This window comes from Podarcis liolepis, assembly GCF_965112155.1.
Source record: "Podarcis liolepis genome assembly, chromosome: 17".
Lineage (NCBI taxonomy): Eukaryota > Metazoa > Chordata > Lepidosauria > Squamata > Lacertidae > Podarcis > Podarcis liolepis.
In genome coordinates this window covers 11,589,931-11,605,612 of record NC_139571.1, presented here as the reverse complement: position 1 = coordinate 11,605,612, position 15,682 = coordinate 11,589,931, and the positions used below count along the sequence as shown (strand labels likewise).

At 46.9% G+C, this 15,682-nt stretch overlaps 1 protein-coding gene and 1 long non-coding RNA gene across 2 annotated transcripts in view; one reads left to right on the top strand and one right to left on the bottom strand.

The window, feature by feature from the left end:
* The window catches only part of LOC310697062 (alpha-2-macroglobulin-like protein 1), a 49,816-nt gene that overhangs the window by 33,851 nt on the left and 283 nt on the right, over nt 1–15,682 (top strand). The window contains exons 21-36 of the mRNA XM_083483293.1: nt 42–168; nt 607–728; nt 1,055–1,106; nt 1,478–1,561; nt 2,106–2,282; nt 3,079–3,160; nt 3,280–3,436; nt 5,653–5,721; nt 8,200–8,362; nt 8,961–9,121; nt 9,818–10,033; nt 10,844–10,965; nt 11,154–11,244; nt 12,785–12,853; nt 13,029–13,131; nt 14,002–14,043. Coding sequence (XP_083339419.1) covers nt 42–168; nt 607–728; nt 1,055–1,106; nt 1,478–1,561; nt 2,106–2,282; nt 3,079–3,160; nt 3,280–3,436; nt 5,653–5,721; nt 8,200–8,362; nt 8,961–9,121; nt 9,818–10,033; nt 10,844–10,965; nt 11,154–11,244; nt 12,785–12,853; nt 13,029–13,131; nt 14,002–14,043 — 1,837 coding nt within the window. The remainder of the gene's footprint in view (nt 1–41; nt 169–606; nt 729–1,054; nt 1,107–1,477; nt 1,562–2,105; nt 2,283–3,078; nt 3,161–3,279; nt 3,437–5,652; nt 5,722–8,199; nt 8,363–8,960; nt 9,122–9,817; nt 10,034–10,843; nt 10,966–11,153; nt 11,245–12,784; nt 12,854–13,028; nt 13,132–14,001; nt 14,044–15,682) is intronic.
* On the bottom strand, nt 6,517–7,048 carry LOC310697146. The gene is made up of 2 exons (XR_014520964.1): nt 6,722–7,048; nt 6,517–6,666 (listed from the first exon to the last, which is right to left on the bottom strand). It is a non-coding gene; the product is annotated as an uncharacterized lncRNA (long non-coding RNA).

The window sequence follows — 15,682 nt, the reverse complement described above, 5'->3', positions numbered from 1 at the left end:
TCTGCCTCTCTTCACGAGGGTCCTTTTGCTGCATCTCCCAGGTGAGAGTGAAGCTGCTGGAGTCGCAGGAGGTGGATGTGAAGCCTTGCCCGGCCTGCCAGTTCAGCACCTGCCTCTGTGCTGAGGAGGCCCACATCTTCTCCTGGAATGTGACGGCGACTCAGCTGGGTGAGGTTGAGGCACCTGAGTGGGTGGGAGGAGACTTGTGGGGTTGAGGCTGCCAAGGGTCCTTCTCTTTCTTCCCCAAAGACCTTGTCATCTGAGGACACTTGGCAGAACCAACGGATTCTTCTGTTTGGAAGCCAACTGGGCATTAAGTGGAATATGGAAAATAATAACAATGCCCCCTGCTGCATGTACTATGGGTTTGTTTCCTCCCCATCCCAGATGGTGTCCCTCACCAAAGGAGAGGTTGGGGGTCCATCTCCATTCAAGAACCCCCTATGCTCCAACCTCTGTCCCTTTCATCCTTCTCCAGACTGAAGGCACGGTGGACATGTTGGCAGATGTGGGGCTGGACTGGGGCTCTGGCCTCCAAGCAGCCTCTTCCCCTCCCTGAGCTCCTGGCACTCATCATGGGTCTGTGCCAATTTTGCCTTTCTCTAGGGCACGTCAATCTCTCAATCACCGCCGAGGCAGAGGAGACGCATGAGCTGTGTGGCAATAAGATTTCCACCACACCTGCGCGAGGCCGGTCAGACACAGTGGTCAAATCCCTGCTGGTCAAGGTCAGTGTCTATGTGGCCTTCAGCCCCTGATGTCCAACTTTGGCTCACAGTTATCAAGTGCCAGCAACTGATTCAGAACTCTGGGTCTCCTCTAAACAGGTTTTTTTGGGGGGGAATTGTATTCATTGGGTGCTGGACAGGAGAGGGTCTTTGGATTTTTGCAGCGCCTCCCTGTTTCCAGGTCTAAGGCGATGTCAGCCAGGGGCAGTGATCAGTTGGAAGGCCTGGCAATTGCGAGAGCAGGGGAAAGGCAGAGAAGGTAGAAGGAGATTATTCCCCTGAGAGAGCAGCCCCACTCACCATCCCATTCTCTTTTCCTCCCACAGCCAGAAGGCGTCCTTGAAGAAGAGACCCACAATGCCTTCCTCTGCTCTTCAGGTGTGCTTAGGCTGCATCCCTTGCTCAGGGCAGCTTGGCTTGTGATGGGGCCCCAGAGAACGCAAGTTGGAGAGAAGACAAAGTGTTGCTCTGCTTGTCATTGGGCTGGAGACGTGTCTCTTCCCTAGGGCAGTAGCGGGATGCAAAAGAGACCAAAGACACACACTCTGTCTCTCTGCTTGCCAAGGGGAGTAGGGATGGGATGGAGAGGGGGTGGAACGACAGCTGCGAGAACACAGTGGCTAAAAACAGACTCACTGAGCTAGCAAGCTCCTAGTCCCATCTTCGCTGTGTGCAAGTCCAATTGCAGATTATGACCACTTGGTTAGTGTTTTCAACTGCATTAATTCCTGTTCTCCATCTCCTTTCAGGGGACCCAGTTCATGATGAGGTTTCCCTAAAGCTGCCTGAAGCTGTTGTGGAGGGCTCTGGCCGAGCTACCGTCTCCTGCATTGGTGAGGAAATTTGCCCCCACATTCCTGCCCCATCTCTGGCCACATGAGAGTCCATTACCAATATTCAAACCACGCAGAACAAAGCTGGATAAGAGAGAGAGGCAGCCTGGGGGCAGGCTCTGTCCTGTGCACATTCCTTTAAGTGTCAGAGGAGAGCCAGCACAATCAGGAATCCCGGGGTCTTGATCATAATCTCCACATGTTTAAAGAAAAGTGCTTAGTGTTGGAGGAGAGCCTGTTGTCTCCATATGCACGTTAAACAAAAGTAATGTCCCCCGCACAACTTCCAAGGCAAAAACATGCTTTACAGGATATTCCAAATCAGATGCCCATGTTGATGCTGACAAGGCCTTGGATGCATGGGAACTTCTTGACAAGTCTGGCCGTGCAGATGCTGGGCTTATCTAAGCAGATTTTATTGGACACAGTTCTTTGAATTTTAGGTGGCAGGTTGCTAGCAGAGAGGAGATTTTTCCTAGATTCTCTTCAGGAGTTTGGGGAAAGTGCTCACAACGTTTTCTTCCATCGTTTTGTCAACATCCAGGAGACATTATGGGTGCTGCGCTAGAAAACATAGACCAGCTACTTCAAATGCCCTTTGGCTGTGGTGAGCAGAACATGGTACAATTTGTTCCCAACATCTTTGTCCTTCAATACCTGGAGAAAACGAACCAAGTGACTCCTGAGATCAAAGAGAAGGCAATGGAATACATGAAGAGTGGTGAGTAGAGCATTTATCTGTCACAAAAATGAGGAGAGGGCTGGCATGGACTGTGCAGATAGCAAAGGGGGATGGAATAGCGGTGCTATTTTTCTAGAAAAAGCCCCATGTACACCAGCTGTTAATTGCAAGGATAGGATACAAATGAGAGCCACTGTGATGTAGCGTTTAGAGTGCTGGCCTATGTGCCTGTCCCTGTTTACTGTGCCTTCTGGCAGTTTCCGCACTGTGAGAAGTGAGGTTACAGGGAGTCAGGCAGAGGGCCTTCTCGGTAGTGGCGCCCGCCCTGTGGAACGCCCTCCCATCAGATGTCAAGGAAATAAACAACTACAGTGGTACCTTGGTTCTCAAACTTAATCTGTTCCGGGAGTCTCCCAAAATGGTTCAAAAGCCAAGGCATGGCTTCCGATTGGCTGAAGGAGCTTCTTTCACTCAATCGGAAGCCGCGTCAGACATTCAGCTTCCAAAAAACGTTTGCAAACCGGAACACTCACTTCCAGGTTTGCGACGATTCATTCAGGAGCCAAGCCATTTGAATACCAAGGTACCACTTTAGCTGACTTTTAGAAGGCGTCTGTAGGCAGTCCTGTTTAGGGAAGTTTTTAATATTTGATGTTTTATTGTGTTTTTAATATTCTGTTGGGAGCTGCCCAGAGTGGCTGGGGAAACCCAGCAAAATGGGCGCAGTAGAAATATTATTATTATTACTACTACTACTCACTGCATCCAGCAAACCAGCCTCATTAAATTGCATATTCCCAAACTGATAGTACTGATTCTTCCCTGTTTTCTGTAGGGTACCAACGTGAGCTCCTCTACAAACATGACGATGGCTCCTACAGTGCCTTTGGGAAGAGCGATGCTGAAGGCAATACCTGGTGAGTAAGCTGAGCTGGTGCCAGTTGGGCAAAGCTGTGGCTGTTGCTTTGAGTGGGTCTGAGACTGGAGCTGATTCTCCTCCTCCACTTTCTCTCCCGCTCCCTTCCCCGCTCTGCAGGCTGACAGCTTTTGTGGTTAAGGCCTTGGGCCATGCAAATGCCTATATCTCTGTTGATGAGAAGCATATTCAGGAGGCTGTAGGCTGGCTGGGGAAGCACCAACTTCCCAGCGGCTGCTTTGAAAGTGTGGGGAGGCTCTTCAACAATGCCCTGAAGGTAAGAGCACTGTGAATTATGATAACAGCATCATACTGTTAGAAAAGTTTGGTTCCTCCTCTCTGCTGAGCAGTAGCAAACTTACAGGGGGTTCCAGGGCCTGTGATCCTTTGGAGAATTGAGACGTGTCAAAGACTCTCGTAGCTTTAAGAAATATGGTTTATCCAGCTACTTCCACTTTTCGTCTGCATGGAAGGAGACCAGATCTTACAGTATGGTCCCTTCAAGAGGGGCTTGTTGTCCACGGCAGTGCAGCCATGGAGTCCAAGACATCTCTCCAAGCCAGCCTCCCCAAAATGGATCCCACTCTTTCTTCTTCCCAGAACACCCTGCTAAAAACTCTCTTTTCCTGTCACCTCACACCCAGTTACCCTAGCAACCTTCCAAACCCCCAGTCTCTGTTCACACCTCAGGGCAAAAGGGGGTCAGTTCTCTTGCATTGCCAAAGGCTCTCAATGGTCCTGATTTGTTTCTTTAATGGCCCTGGCTTGGTCTGGTCATATTGCACAAGCTAGCTCAGGGATTCCTCTGATGCCCTGTGTGTGAAGCTTCTTGAACATGCTGTTAAAGCCACGACAGATATTTGTGGTAAAAAGGTAAAACGTCAAGGTCAAGGACCCCAGGACGGTTAAGTCCAGTCAAAGGCAACTATGGGGGTTGCAGCACTCATCTCACTTTCAGGCCAAGGGAGCCGGAGTTTGTCCACACACAGCTTTCTGGCTCATGTGGCCAGCATGACTAAACTGCTTCTGGCGCAACGGAGCACTGGGATAGAAAACAGAGCGCAAGAAATGCCGTTTACCTTCCCACCGCAGCAGTACCTATTTATCTACTTGCGCTGGTGTGCTTTCAAACTGCTAGGTTGACAGGAGCTGGGACAGAGCAACAGGAGCTCACCCTGTCACAGGGATTCGAACCACCAGCCCTCCAATCGGCAAGCCCAAGAGGCTCAGTGGTTTAGATCACAGCACCACCCATGCTTATTCATGGTAGTAGCAAGCAACACTACATGTATAATAAAATAAACAGTGTCTGTCAGAACACCTGCATTGGCACTTGTCCAAAAAACATGCTCACCTCAGTAAACTCTGCCTCTTTTTGTGCTGTTAATGTAGACATCCATTCATAGAAACTTGGAGCAAAAATCTCTGTACACCTGAAACAGGAAGCTGATAGGTAAAGGTAAAGGGACCCCTGACCATTAGGTCCAGTCTTGGATGACTCTGGGGTTGCAGCGCTCAACTTGCTTTACTGGCCAAGGGAGCCGGCATACAGCTTCCAGGTCATGTGGCCAGCATGACTAAGCCACTTCTGGTGAACCAGAGCAGCGCACGGAAACGCTATTTACCTTCCCGCCGGAGCAGTACCTATTTATCTACTTGTACTGGTGTGCTTTAGAACTGCTAGGTTGGCAGGAGCAGGGACCGAGCAACGGGAGCTCACCCCGTCGCAGGGATTCGAACCACCAACCTTCTGATCGGCAAGTCCTAGGCTCTGGGGTTTAACCCACAGTGCCACCTGTGTCTTTTTTACTTGGAGTAAAAATCTCTGTACACCTGAAACAGGAAGCTGATATAAGCCCATAAATCCCTCCCCAGGTTAGACCATGCTGGTGCTCTCTTAATAAAGGGGTCCAGAGGAGCAATCATTAGCAATGCTCCTGTTGCCTTTTGTCTTGAGAAGTGCAAGAAGGGAGCTGCCTGTCCTCTCTCAGCATCCTTGCAAGGTCAGCAGTGGAGGCTGAGGGTCACTCCCACCCTGCAATTGCATTTCTCCGTCAGGAAGAATCTCTGGTGCAGAAGAAGGCAGCTTGCTATTTCCTTCCTGCGAAACAGCAGTAGCTGATGAACAACCAAGGCTCAGTATGTTCTGGTGCCTTTGTCAGAAAATCTCGATTAACAGAAAGAAAACAAATTATAATGAATGTAGTTTTACAAGATCTCTCTCCTGCTTCCTGTGCTGCATGACCGATTCCTCCTGACTAAGGAATGTTTTGGCCACTCCTTGTATAAATGTCCTTGGGGTGTGAGCGAAACCTTGCAATTACCTTTCCTGACATTTAAGGTGGGAGTTTCACACAGACAGGAGTGAATCATGTTGGTGCTTATAAGTGATGCTTAAAATAGTCATATACTCAAGGCGTGATCATTGTTTTCCAAACTGTGAGGAAATGGCTTTCATAGTCCTCTGACTTGACTTCTCTCTTCCATTTTTAGGGTGGCGTGGATGATGACTTCTCACTAACAGCTTACATTGCTGCCTCATTGCTGGAGCTGGGCAAGAATGTAAGTCCCCACAGAGTTCTGGGCCTTCCTCATTAGTCCATTGTTAACCCAGGATCCAAAGGATGAACATTATAACCAAGGAATAGACGTGTTTACTGGAATAGACACATGGGTTGTGTGCACATTCAAAGGACATTTCCCACCTCAAAGAATTCTGGGCCCTGTAGTTTGTTAAGGGTTGCTGGAGTTAGAAGAGATAGATAGAGTTAGAATTGCCCAGATTTCTTTGAGGAAAAGAATGCGCTTTGAGTGTGCTTTAAAAATATTTATACATGCCACCCCAGTCTCCATGCAGCAAGAGATTTCTGGGGTTCAAGCACTTGCCCAGAGGTCAGATTCCTTGGAATGAAGATCAGCGGGCACTGTCTTTAGGATATACAGTTCTTTTTACCTATATATACAACCTGAGCATAGGATGGAGGAGCATTAACACCCCAAAATTATATTGCTTCTACATTAGTGTGAGCTTTGGAAGCAGCACAGAGCAAGCATGTCTCTATGTGTCTGTTTCTAGCATCTCGCACAGAACTCTCTGGTTGCTGATTGGCTGCTCCTGCAGGCCAGTCAGGTCGCTGATTCACTTCCACCTGGAGCTGGATTGGGTGGCTCCTGCAGACCAATCAGACTCTCTGTTTAGGGAAGCTTTTAATGTTTAATAGGTTATTGTATATTAGTGTTTTATTGGAAGCTGCCCAGAGTGGCTGGGGAAACATAGCCAGATTGGTGGGGTATAAATAATAAATTATTATTATTATTATTATTATTTTGTCCTTGAAATATACTCGAAGTCGAGTGTGAATTTCATGCTCTTTATTCAGCTCATAGTAGCAATGAATGAAACTTTCCCCAAAACGTCTAGCTTTATATACATTATTTACACAATGGGCCCTGCGTGATTGGCTAATTCCGGGCTGCTCCTGTAGGCCAATCAGGTTGCGGATTCACCTCCTCCAGAAGCCTGATTGGCTGCTCCTGCAGGCCAGTCAGGTCACTGATTCACTTCCACCTGGAGCTGGATTGGGTGGCTCTTGCGGACCAATCAGACTGCTGCATTCTAGATCCTGTTGTTCTAGGATTCAGCTCAGTACATAACAGTCCTCCTACTTAGCAGTTAGGTGAGGGGCAAAGAAGGGCCCATTCATTTGTTCTATGCCAAAGAGCAACTTCTTTTTTTATGTTCCTCATGGTGCTTAGCTAGTCAGCGAAAGCCATTAGCTGGACAAAGGAATTGGTTTGGCAAGCTTGCTATCATGCATTCTACCATCACAGATACAGGATTCCGAAAATTGGAATGGACTCAGGGCATCATCCGGACTGACACCCCACCCCCACAACTCATAACAGTATGTTGTGCACACTTTGCAACTGAAGCCATCAATGCAACTGAACTGATTCATCCATTTCCTGGCATTTAGGCAGTTGAGTGAGCATTGAAAGCCCTTAACATGCTAAACCAGGCTTCCTCAGCCCCAGCCCTCCAGATGTTTTTAAGACTACAATTCCCATCATCCCTGACCACTGGTCCTGCTAGCTAGGGGTCATGGAACTTGTAGGCCAAAAAACATCTGGAGGGTCAAGGTTGAGGAAGCCTGTGCTAAACCATGGGTAGGCAAACTAAGGCCCAGGGGCTGGATCTGGCCCAATCGCCTTCTAAATCCAGCCTGCGGACTGTCCGGGAATCAGTGTGGTTTTACATGAGCAGAATTTAAAATGCATCTCTGGGTTATTTGTGGGGCCTGCCTGGTGTTTTTACATGAGTAGAATGTCTGCTTTTATTTAAAATTGCATCTCTGGGTTATTTGTGGGGCATAGGAATTCGTTCATAATTTTTTTCCAAAATATAGTCCGGCCCCCCCACAAGGTCTAAGGGACAGTGGGTCAGCCCCACGCTGAAAAAGTTTGTTGACCCCTGTGCTAAACCATGTTTATTCTGTTAACTGAATTTGATTACATTTTGAGAAGGCTATGCCGAAAACTTGAAAATTAGAAGCTGGTTTGTTGGGTGACCTTAAGCAAGAGGTCATTTGGCCTTCATGCTCTACAATCACCCCAGTTTATTTCTCTGCTTCGTATGAATGTTAAAGGTGCAGGAGCATGCCTGACTGGGGATTTTCAGGTCAATAGGAAAGAAAAATGTGCACCGCTTGTCAGCTTGTTGGGTTTAAGCAATTTCTTGCTCAGCATCCTGAAGCTTACCTCTCCAACACGGCCAACATTCAATCAGCATGTTTAACAATTTTCTAATTATAAACTGTGGCTCTATAATATAATATAGCATTATGTGGATTTTTCTGCTGCCATATCATCATAATGTCTTGGGGCGACTAACAGCAATTTATTTCCCTATAATTTATGCAATTCATTTACATAAGATGTGGTAATATAAAGCCTGCCCCCTCATATAGGATATTATGAAATCATATCCAAGCTGCAAGCTAATTGAGTCATTTTATTTTTTTTAAAAAAATTGCTTTAAAGGATACCATGGTAGAGAACGCCTTAGCCTGCCTTAAGAAGAACTTAAGTTCTGCAGAGAACAGCTATTCCAAGGCTTTGCTAGCTTATGTCTTCACTTTGGCTGGAGACACAGAGATACGGAATCAGCTCCTAACAGCCTTAGATGAACAGGCTGAAAAAACAGGTAGGGGGGATTATTTCATTCAGTACAATCTTTGTTCTGGAGGTTGCTGTTTTGCAAGCCTGGTTTCCAGGCTTCCTTTTCCGATGCCCCATTCTGAATATTAGCCCATTCCTCTGAAGGTGCTATGGGATAACCAGCCTCATATAAACAACATGTTTAAGTCTACTTAATGCATGAAGGGGTTAATACCATAGAGCAAGCTGTCCTGCCAGGCTTAGTGAGGCTACTTCCCCTTACCTTGGGAGGAAATAGGTAATCAAGCCTTTTCACTCTAGTCTATCTGAGAAGCTCAGCTTGTGAAGAGGTTTGAGCTGATCGCTCCAACTCAGCTACATGGCTCTCACAAGCCACTCTTGAGTTCCTATATTCTGAGCACTTCACTTGCTGCCTTTCCCGTCTAAACATATACATATGTCAATCCATGTCTTTTTTCAATCTCTGCGAAATAAGAAAATAAACCCTCCAGAATTATCAGGGTCTTTGGATTCTCAGGAATAATGGAGAAGGATTTGGGTTATTATGGAGCAGTAGAGCTGGCTTACTTTTATGTTCTGTTACTGAACGATGTTCTCCTTCATTCTTTCCACCTCCTTTGTAGATGGGGCCATATCCCTCTCAGATGTAGAGACAACAGCCTACTTTCTCTTGAGTTACCTCTCCAAACCAGAGGTGTCCACCGATGAAATCACATATGCCTCCCAGATTGTGCGTTCCCTCACCAAAGCACAGAATCCATACGGAGGCTTTTCTTCCACACAGGTAACAGGCAAGATCTTTCCTCTGTAGAAAGGGGAGGCATCTCAGACAAGGAGCCCTTTTCTTTGCCGAGTACATTTTGGTGTTTCCGTGTGAATAACACAAATATATTCTGGCAGCGGAGGCTTGTCACATTAAATTGAAGGACTTGAATTTGCCTCGGTTAATGCAATCAGTATTTTTGTTTTAAAATGTTTGTTTATTTGTTGAAATTATTGAACATGATACTAAGTGGACCACATAAAGTAAAGTGTCATGGGATGCAATAAATGAATAAGGGAACTGATTAAATTTTAATCTTTCGGCAAATCACACTATTATATGCCTTGTGTCAAACTGGGCCACAAAATCATGGCGTGGAATGAAGACCCATAAAAATATGATGAAGAAGGATAGCATTTGGAACACTATGGAAAAGGGGGGTGTAATATTTAAGTGAGGCATGTTGCATAATTCAGCACAGGACTGTTCTATGCAGATATGCACGTGAAGATGTGCAGTCACATATCTAAATAATCAATAACCGTGCCTGTTTATAATCTCCCTGCACATTCATTGATTGCAAACAGCTACGCTTGCATATGCATGAGAATGATTGCTACATGTTGCCAAAATTCCCAGTAATGGGTGATTTATCTGATGGTTTTAAAGAAGAATCTTGCACCTACCACACCCAAGATGACGGTTTGCTTTCCCCAGGACACAGTGGTTGCCCTGCAAGCTTTACCCAAGTACGCAGCCTTGACCTATCGTGAAATAGGCGATGTGAAGGTCCTGGTGAAATCCAGTGGGGGTTTCCAGCACGAATTCCATGTGGACAAGCAGAACCGGCTGGTGTTGCAACAGGCGCCTCTCGCAGAGGTTCCTGGTCAATACAAAGTGGAGGTGTCGGGGGATGGCTGTGCTTATGTGCAGGTAATCTCATGGAAATCACAGGGGATGAGTAGCTATGAAAATAAAGGTGTTTCATTGAAATTCTACTCGATATTGATCCAAAGCAGAACTCCAATGTATAGTTAGCAGCGTAAAAAACTAAACATGTTGCGGGATTCCCACCCCCCAAAAATAGACCAGAGGCAATTGTATTTCATCCAGCAGAGCTTTACTGCCACTGAAGGCGAATGAGCACAATGGTCACAAATCCAATACATTCAGGATTGTCCCTGTCCATAAGAAATCCAGTTGCAGCAGACTTCACGTAAACTTACAATAACTTATAATAGGACCAAAACTCAACACTATATACAGAACACCACACCAGAAGGAAGAGAGATCAAAAAAGAAAGTGAAACCCAGGCTCCTTCTGGCCTTCCTTTTATAGTCAATGTTACCTTTCAGAAAGAGATAAGAGAACCAGTTTAAGCAGCTGTACTCCGCTTCTCTAAAGGAATAACCCAAACATCATGAGCCTTCTGCTTGTTTCTTTCACACAGAAAAGCTTCCAGAACCCTCTTGAATTAATTAGAATAGGAAGGATCTCTACACATCAGATCAATACTTTCTGTTCTAAGAAACGCAAACTGGCAAGAATGATATGTATGTTTCATGTGCATGCAAGCACCACAGCTCTATGCAAATATACCACCCCTAGATCTGTCCACTGTGCTTTTTAAGATTGCAAGGATGAAAAGCTTTTTCTGCACAATGTAGTACAGTACTTGCTTGATATTGTTGCTACAAGGTAACAGGAGCTGGGAATAAAAACATTCTTTTTTTCTCCACTAGACTACCCTTCGATTTAACTACTCACCTGAACAGACCAATGCTTTTGCTTTGAGTGTGGAGACGTCGCCAAAGGAATGCAACCAGGTTTCCAGGAAATTTTTCGACATCCATCTACAAGTGAGGTATGGAATTTTACCCCGGTTGGTTCCTGAGCTCAGATAAACACAGGGAGAAGCAGCCTGTAAGGCTTTAGTGGCATGAAGAATTGCACCCAGCTCCCCTAGGAAGCTGTTAAGAAATGCTAGCCGTTGAGCCTCATCTCTCCCTGGGTTGCTTTCTTTACTGAAACTTGACTCGTTCCCTCCGATAGCTACACAGGTCAACGGAAGACAAGCAACATGGCCCTGATAGAGGTGAACATGGTATCAGGATTCATACCGCTGAAGAAGTCTGTGAAGAAGGTGAGAAAGTCTTCTGAACCTCCATCTTCTGCCCTTCCTCAGTGTATGCAAGATGCATTTCTAACATTTGTTAGTGGCCATATAAATTGTACACTTGTAATGATCTGTTAGGGGACACGGGTGGCGCTGTGGGTTAAACCACAGAGCCTAGGACTTGCTGATCAGAAGGTTGGCAGTTCGATTCCCCTTGACGGGGAAAGCTCCCGTTGCTCGGTCCCTGCTCCTGCCAACCTAGCAGTTCAAAATCACGTCAAAGTGCAAGTAAATAAATAGGTACCACTCTGGCAGGAAGGTAAACGGTGTTTCCATGCGCTGCTCTGGTTCGCCAGAAGCGGCTTAGTCATGCTGGCCACATGACCTGGAAGCTGTACACTGGCTCCCTCAGCCAATAAAGCGAGCTGAGCATCGCAACCCCAGAGTCGGCCACGACTGGACCTAATGGTCAGGGGTCCCTTTACCATTAATGATCTGTTAGGAGATGCTGCTTTAGGCTTGTTGTGAAAAACCAGTTATGGCCATTGTCAGGGAACTGCCATCAGTACTGGAGGGGGAGAGCGAAAGCCAGAGGGATTCCAGAGAGCGTCCAGGGATCGGGAGGAGCAGCCCATCTTCTGGGGAAGAGAATCAGTGTAGCACCAGGGGAGAAGGGGGGCAGCTGGGGGAAGTGGCGAGGCGGTCTCATGACTCCTTGCCTAGGACCAGCGGGGAGACTAGGGGTCCTCCGTTGCCCACGCCCTCCCTGCGCAGAAGGCTTCCGCGCAGAGAGGGTAGGCGGAGACTAGGCGTCAAATAACTTCTTTGCTGGAAGAAGTTTAAGAAACGCCCACTGACGGATTCTGCCAGAGATTGAGTCAGCCATGGGTGAGTGGCTGTCCGGACAGAAAAGGTTCACTTTGGCAACCCAGCCAGGTGTTTGCACCCAGCTGGGGAGATAGGCACCTGCTTACGCACGAGCAACCCCTAGAACCATTACAGCCATTTACCTCAAATCCTCTCAGATTGGCACCATATCTGGCTTGCTGGAAGCATCTACCCACTGAAGAATCTGAAATGTTCCCCTGGCAAAAGAAAAAGGAGAACGCATGTCTGAAGTGTTGCTTATACAACCCATTAGGCGTTCTTTCCAGTGCAAGATGAGATAGAGAGGCACTTGCTTGAAATTGCTCTCTTATGTCCTGTCTAGGCCAAAAACAGTGTGCAATTTCTGATGGCAAGCAGCCCTCTCAGGCGCAAAGGTCTTGGGGCATTCTCCTCCTTTGAACGGAGAAGGGTTTCTGCCAGGTGGAATGTATGGAGGCTCAGGTCTGCCTAGCAAAAAGATCCAGCCAGGGAAGTAATGGGATGGAAACAACCTACAAGCCACAATTTGGCCATCCCTAGTATTAAAGCAAAGATGCAAATCTATAGGTCGAGCAGCCCACACCTCACCTTTTGCATGAATGCACAGATCTCATGAGTGGCTGCAGCACAAGGCTGGTATAAACAAAAATCACAATCAAGATGTTCCTTAACTGTGTCCTGCTGTTCTATATTCTGACAGCTGGAAGGGAAAGCCAACGTAAAGAAGGTGGAATTTGACCCTGACAAGATCAGCATCTACCTGGATCAGGTGAGAACTATGGTATGAAACTTGGACCAGGAGTACTTGGGATGGGGTGGCTTAAGAGACTTCATTTCAGAAGTCTAGGAATGTGGAAAAGCAGGTATGTATAATAGGGTTGTGTTCTGTAGGAGTGGTTGCAAGAGCTAGATCTGATATTTTGCCCCACTCTGTTTCTCTTTAGTTGGACAGCACTGTTCAAACCTATGTTTTCTCTGTGGAGCAAGAAATTGACGTGCTGGATCTTAAGCCAGCGATAGTGAAAGTCTATGATTATTACCATCCAGGTAAGCATCTGACTGGTTACTCCCCGTTAATATGCAACTGCATCATGACTCCGCAGTCCTGACTTTTTGCTCCCACAGAACTTTGCCAGGGCGCTTCAGTCTCTCAGCTGCTCTGATTCTATGGTGGTTTTTTTAAAAGTTGTTCTTCCCCAGTACTTGGCATCCATGGGCAGCTGCCAGGGCTCTCCACAGCTTGACAGGGTCCACTGCGGCTGACATTTACCCTGGGCTCTAAGTAGCCCAAGATCACTGGGTTCTAAGCTGCCATTTTAATTTCCCACCATGCTCCCAATGCTACGTCATTCCAGGACATTGCAAGAAATGTAATTAATAGGTGCTGTGGTTTAAACCACAGAGCCTAGGACTTGCCGATCAGAAGGCCGGCGGTTCAAATCCCTGCGATAGGGTGAGCTCCCACTGCTCAGTCCCTGCTCCTGCCAACCTAGCAGTTCGAAAGCATGCCAGTGCGAGTAGATAAATAAGTACCGCTGCGGCAGGGAGGTAAATGATGTTTCTGTGTGCTTTGGTTTCCGTCATGGTGTTCCATTGCGGCAGAAATGGTTTGGTCCTGCTGGCCACATGACCCAGAAAGCTGTCTGTGAACAAACGCCGGCTGCCTTGGCCTGAAAGCAAGATGAGCGCCACAACCCCGTAGTCGCCTTTGACTGGACTTGACTGTCCAGGGGTCCTTGACCTTGCTTTCTAATTTTGTGGGGTTGTTTTTTATTGCTTTCAATATGTTACTGATATTTTGCTCTCTTAAACGTTGCTGCACGTTTTATTTCATTGCACTGGGATTTGGGGCTGCGAGGTGGCATAGAAATAAAGGAGAATGTAACATCTCACAGGCAATTCTTCTCTCTCGCTCAGATGACCATGCAGCTGTCGAATATAATGCCCCCTGCAGCGCAGGTATGGAACAAAGCAACTCTTGTGACTTGCTGGTTTGTATGGGTTGAGTCGCTTCTCAGGAACATTAGAAGCTGCCTTACACCAAATCAGACCATTAATCCATCTTGCTCTGTATTGTCTACACTGGACTGGCAGCCGCTTTCCAGGGTTTCAGGCAAGGATCCTCTCCCAGCCCTACCTGAAGATGCTGAGGACTGAACCTGGGATGTGAAGTTGAACCAGACCTATTCAAGCACCCTGTTTATTTATTTATTATTCTTCCATTAGCACTTAACTCTCCATAACATGGGAGTCCTCCCCTCCAGCCCCCCCCCCCAAATTGCTATCTTCAAATTTCATTTCAATGGAACTTATAGTCCAAAATACCTGAAGAGTATCAGGTATGGGAAGGCTGCTTTAAAGTGTCCTGTGATCTGTAAAGGGGAGGTGAGGGGTATTTTTTTATCTTATCCCCCACCCTTAGTCCCCCTTACCTTAGTGTGCTCAGCTGCTTTGAACTACATCATTCCTCCTTTCAAGAGCACTTAACTTTTAATTACAGTCATGCCTTGGTTTTTGAACAGCTTAGTTCTCAAATGTTTTGGCTCCTGAACACCGCAAACCCGGAAGTGACTGTTCCAGTTTGTGAACTATTTTTGGAACCCGAACGTCCGACGGGACTTCCGCAGCTTCCGGTTGGCTGCAGGAGCTTCCTGCAGCCAATCAGAAGCTGCGCTTTGGTTTTGGAAGTCAAACGGACTTCCGGAACGGATTCCATTCAATTTCCAAGGTATGACTGTAATTCCATTGTATCATTAAGAACAACAGCACAAATACATGATGGAATCGTAACTTTTAAAAGCACAAGGAAAGGGCAGGAAATCCATTTGCCTCCTTTACAAAAAAACAACAACAGAGCCACTCTTGACAAGAACCTGCAAGTGCTTTAGGAAAGGAAAGCAGGGTGAGGAAGAATGTCTCCTTCTCGCTCATATAACTATTGTTACAAAAGTCTGCCACCTGTCCCTCTCTCTGCCAACCTGTGGCAAGAGCGCATAATAGGATCTCAGGTGCCTACATAGGGTCTGTGTCCCTTTTGAGAATAGAAGACACAGTGGTGACCATTGTGCTTTAAGTAATAGACCCCCCCCCCACCTATTTACACCCTCGGTCTGCATGGAGCGGGTCCAGATCTTACTGCATTGCCCAAAGCATTGCGGGCAGTCCTTCCTTCTCTCTCGCCAAGATGAAGCCCACCCTTTCTTCTTCCCAGAAGCCCCTTGACCTCCCCCAGAGCAGTTATCCTGGCAGCCTTCCAAATCTTCAGTCTCTGGTGTCTTGTTAACGACCCATAATGGCTGTCTTAACTGCCCTAGTTTGGCCATGCTACCCAGGAATTCCTTTGCAGCTTATATTCTCCCCTCACATCACAAATAACCCCAAATCCTAGCATTTATTAATTCCAGTGTTTAGGGGGACACCCCCTTGTGTAACACCATGTTCTGTCCCCTAGAGTGGACAGAGCACTGCAGCCTATGCAGAGGTGGGGAACTTGTGACCCTCCAGATGTTGTTGGACTCCAACTTCCATCAGCCCAGACAGTGTGACAGATGGTCAGGGATGATGGGAGTTGTAGTCCAGAAATGTCTCGAGGGACGCA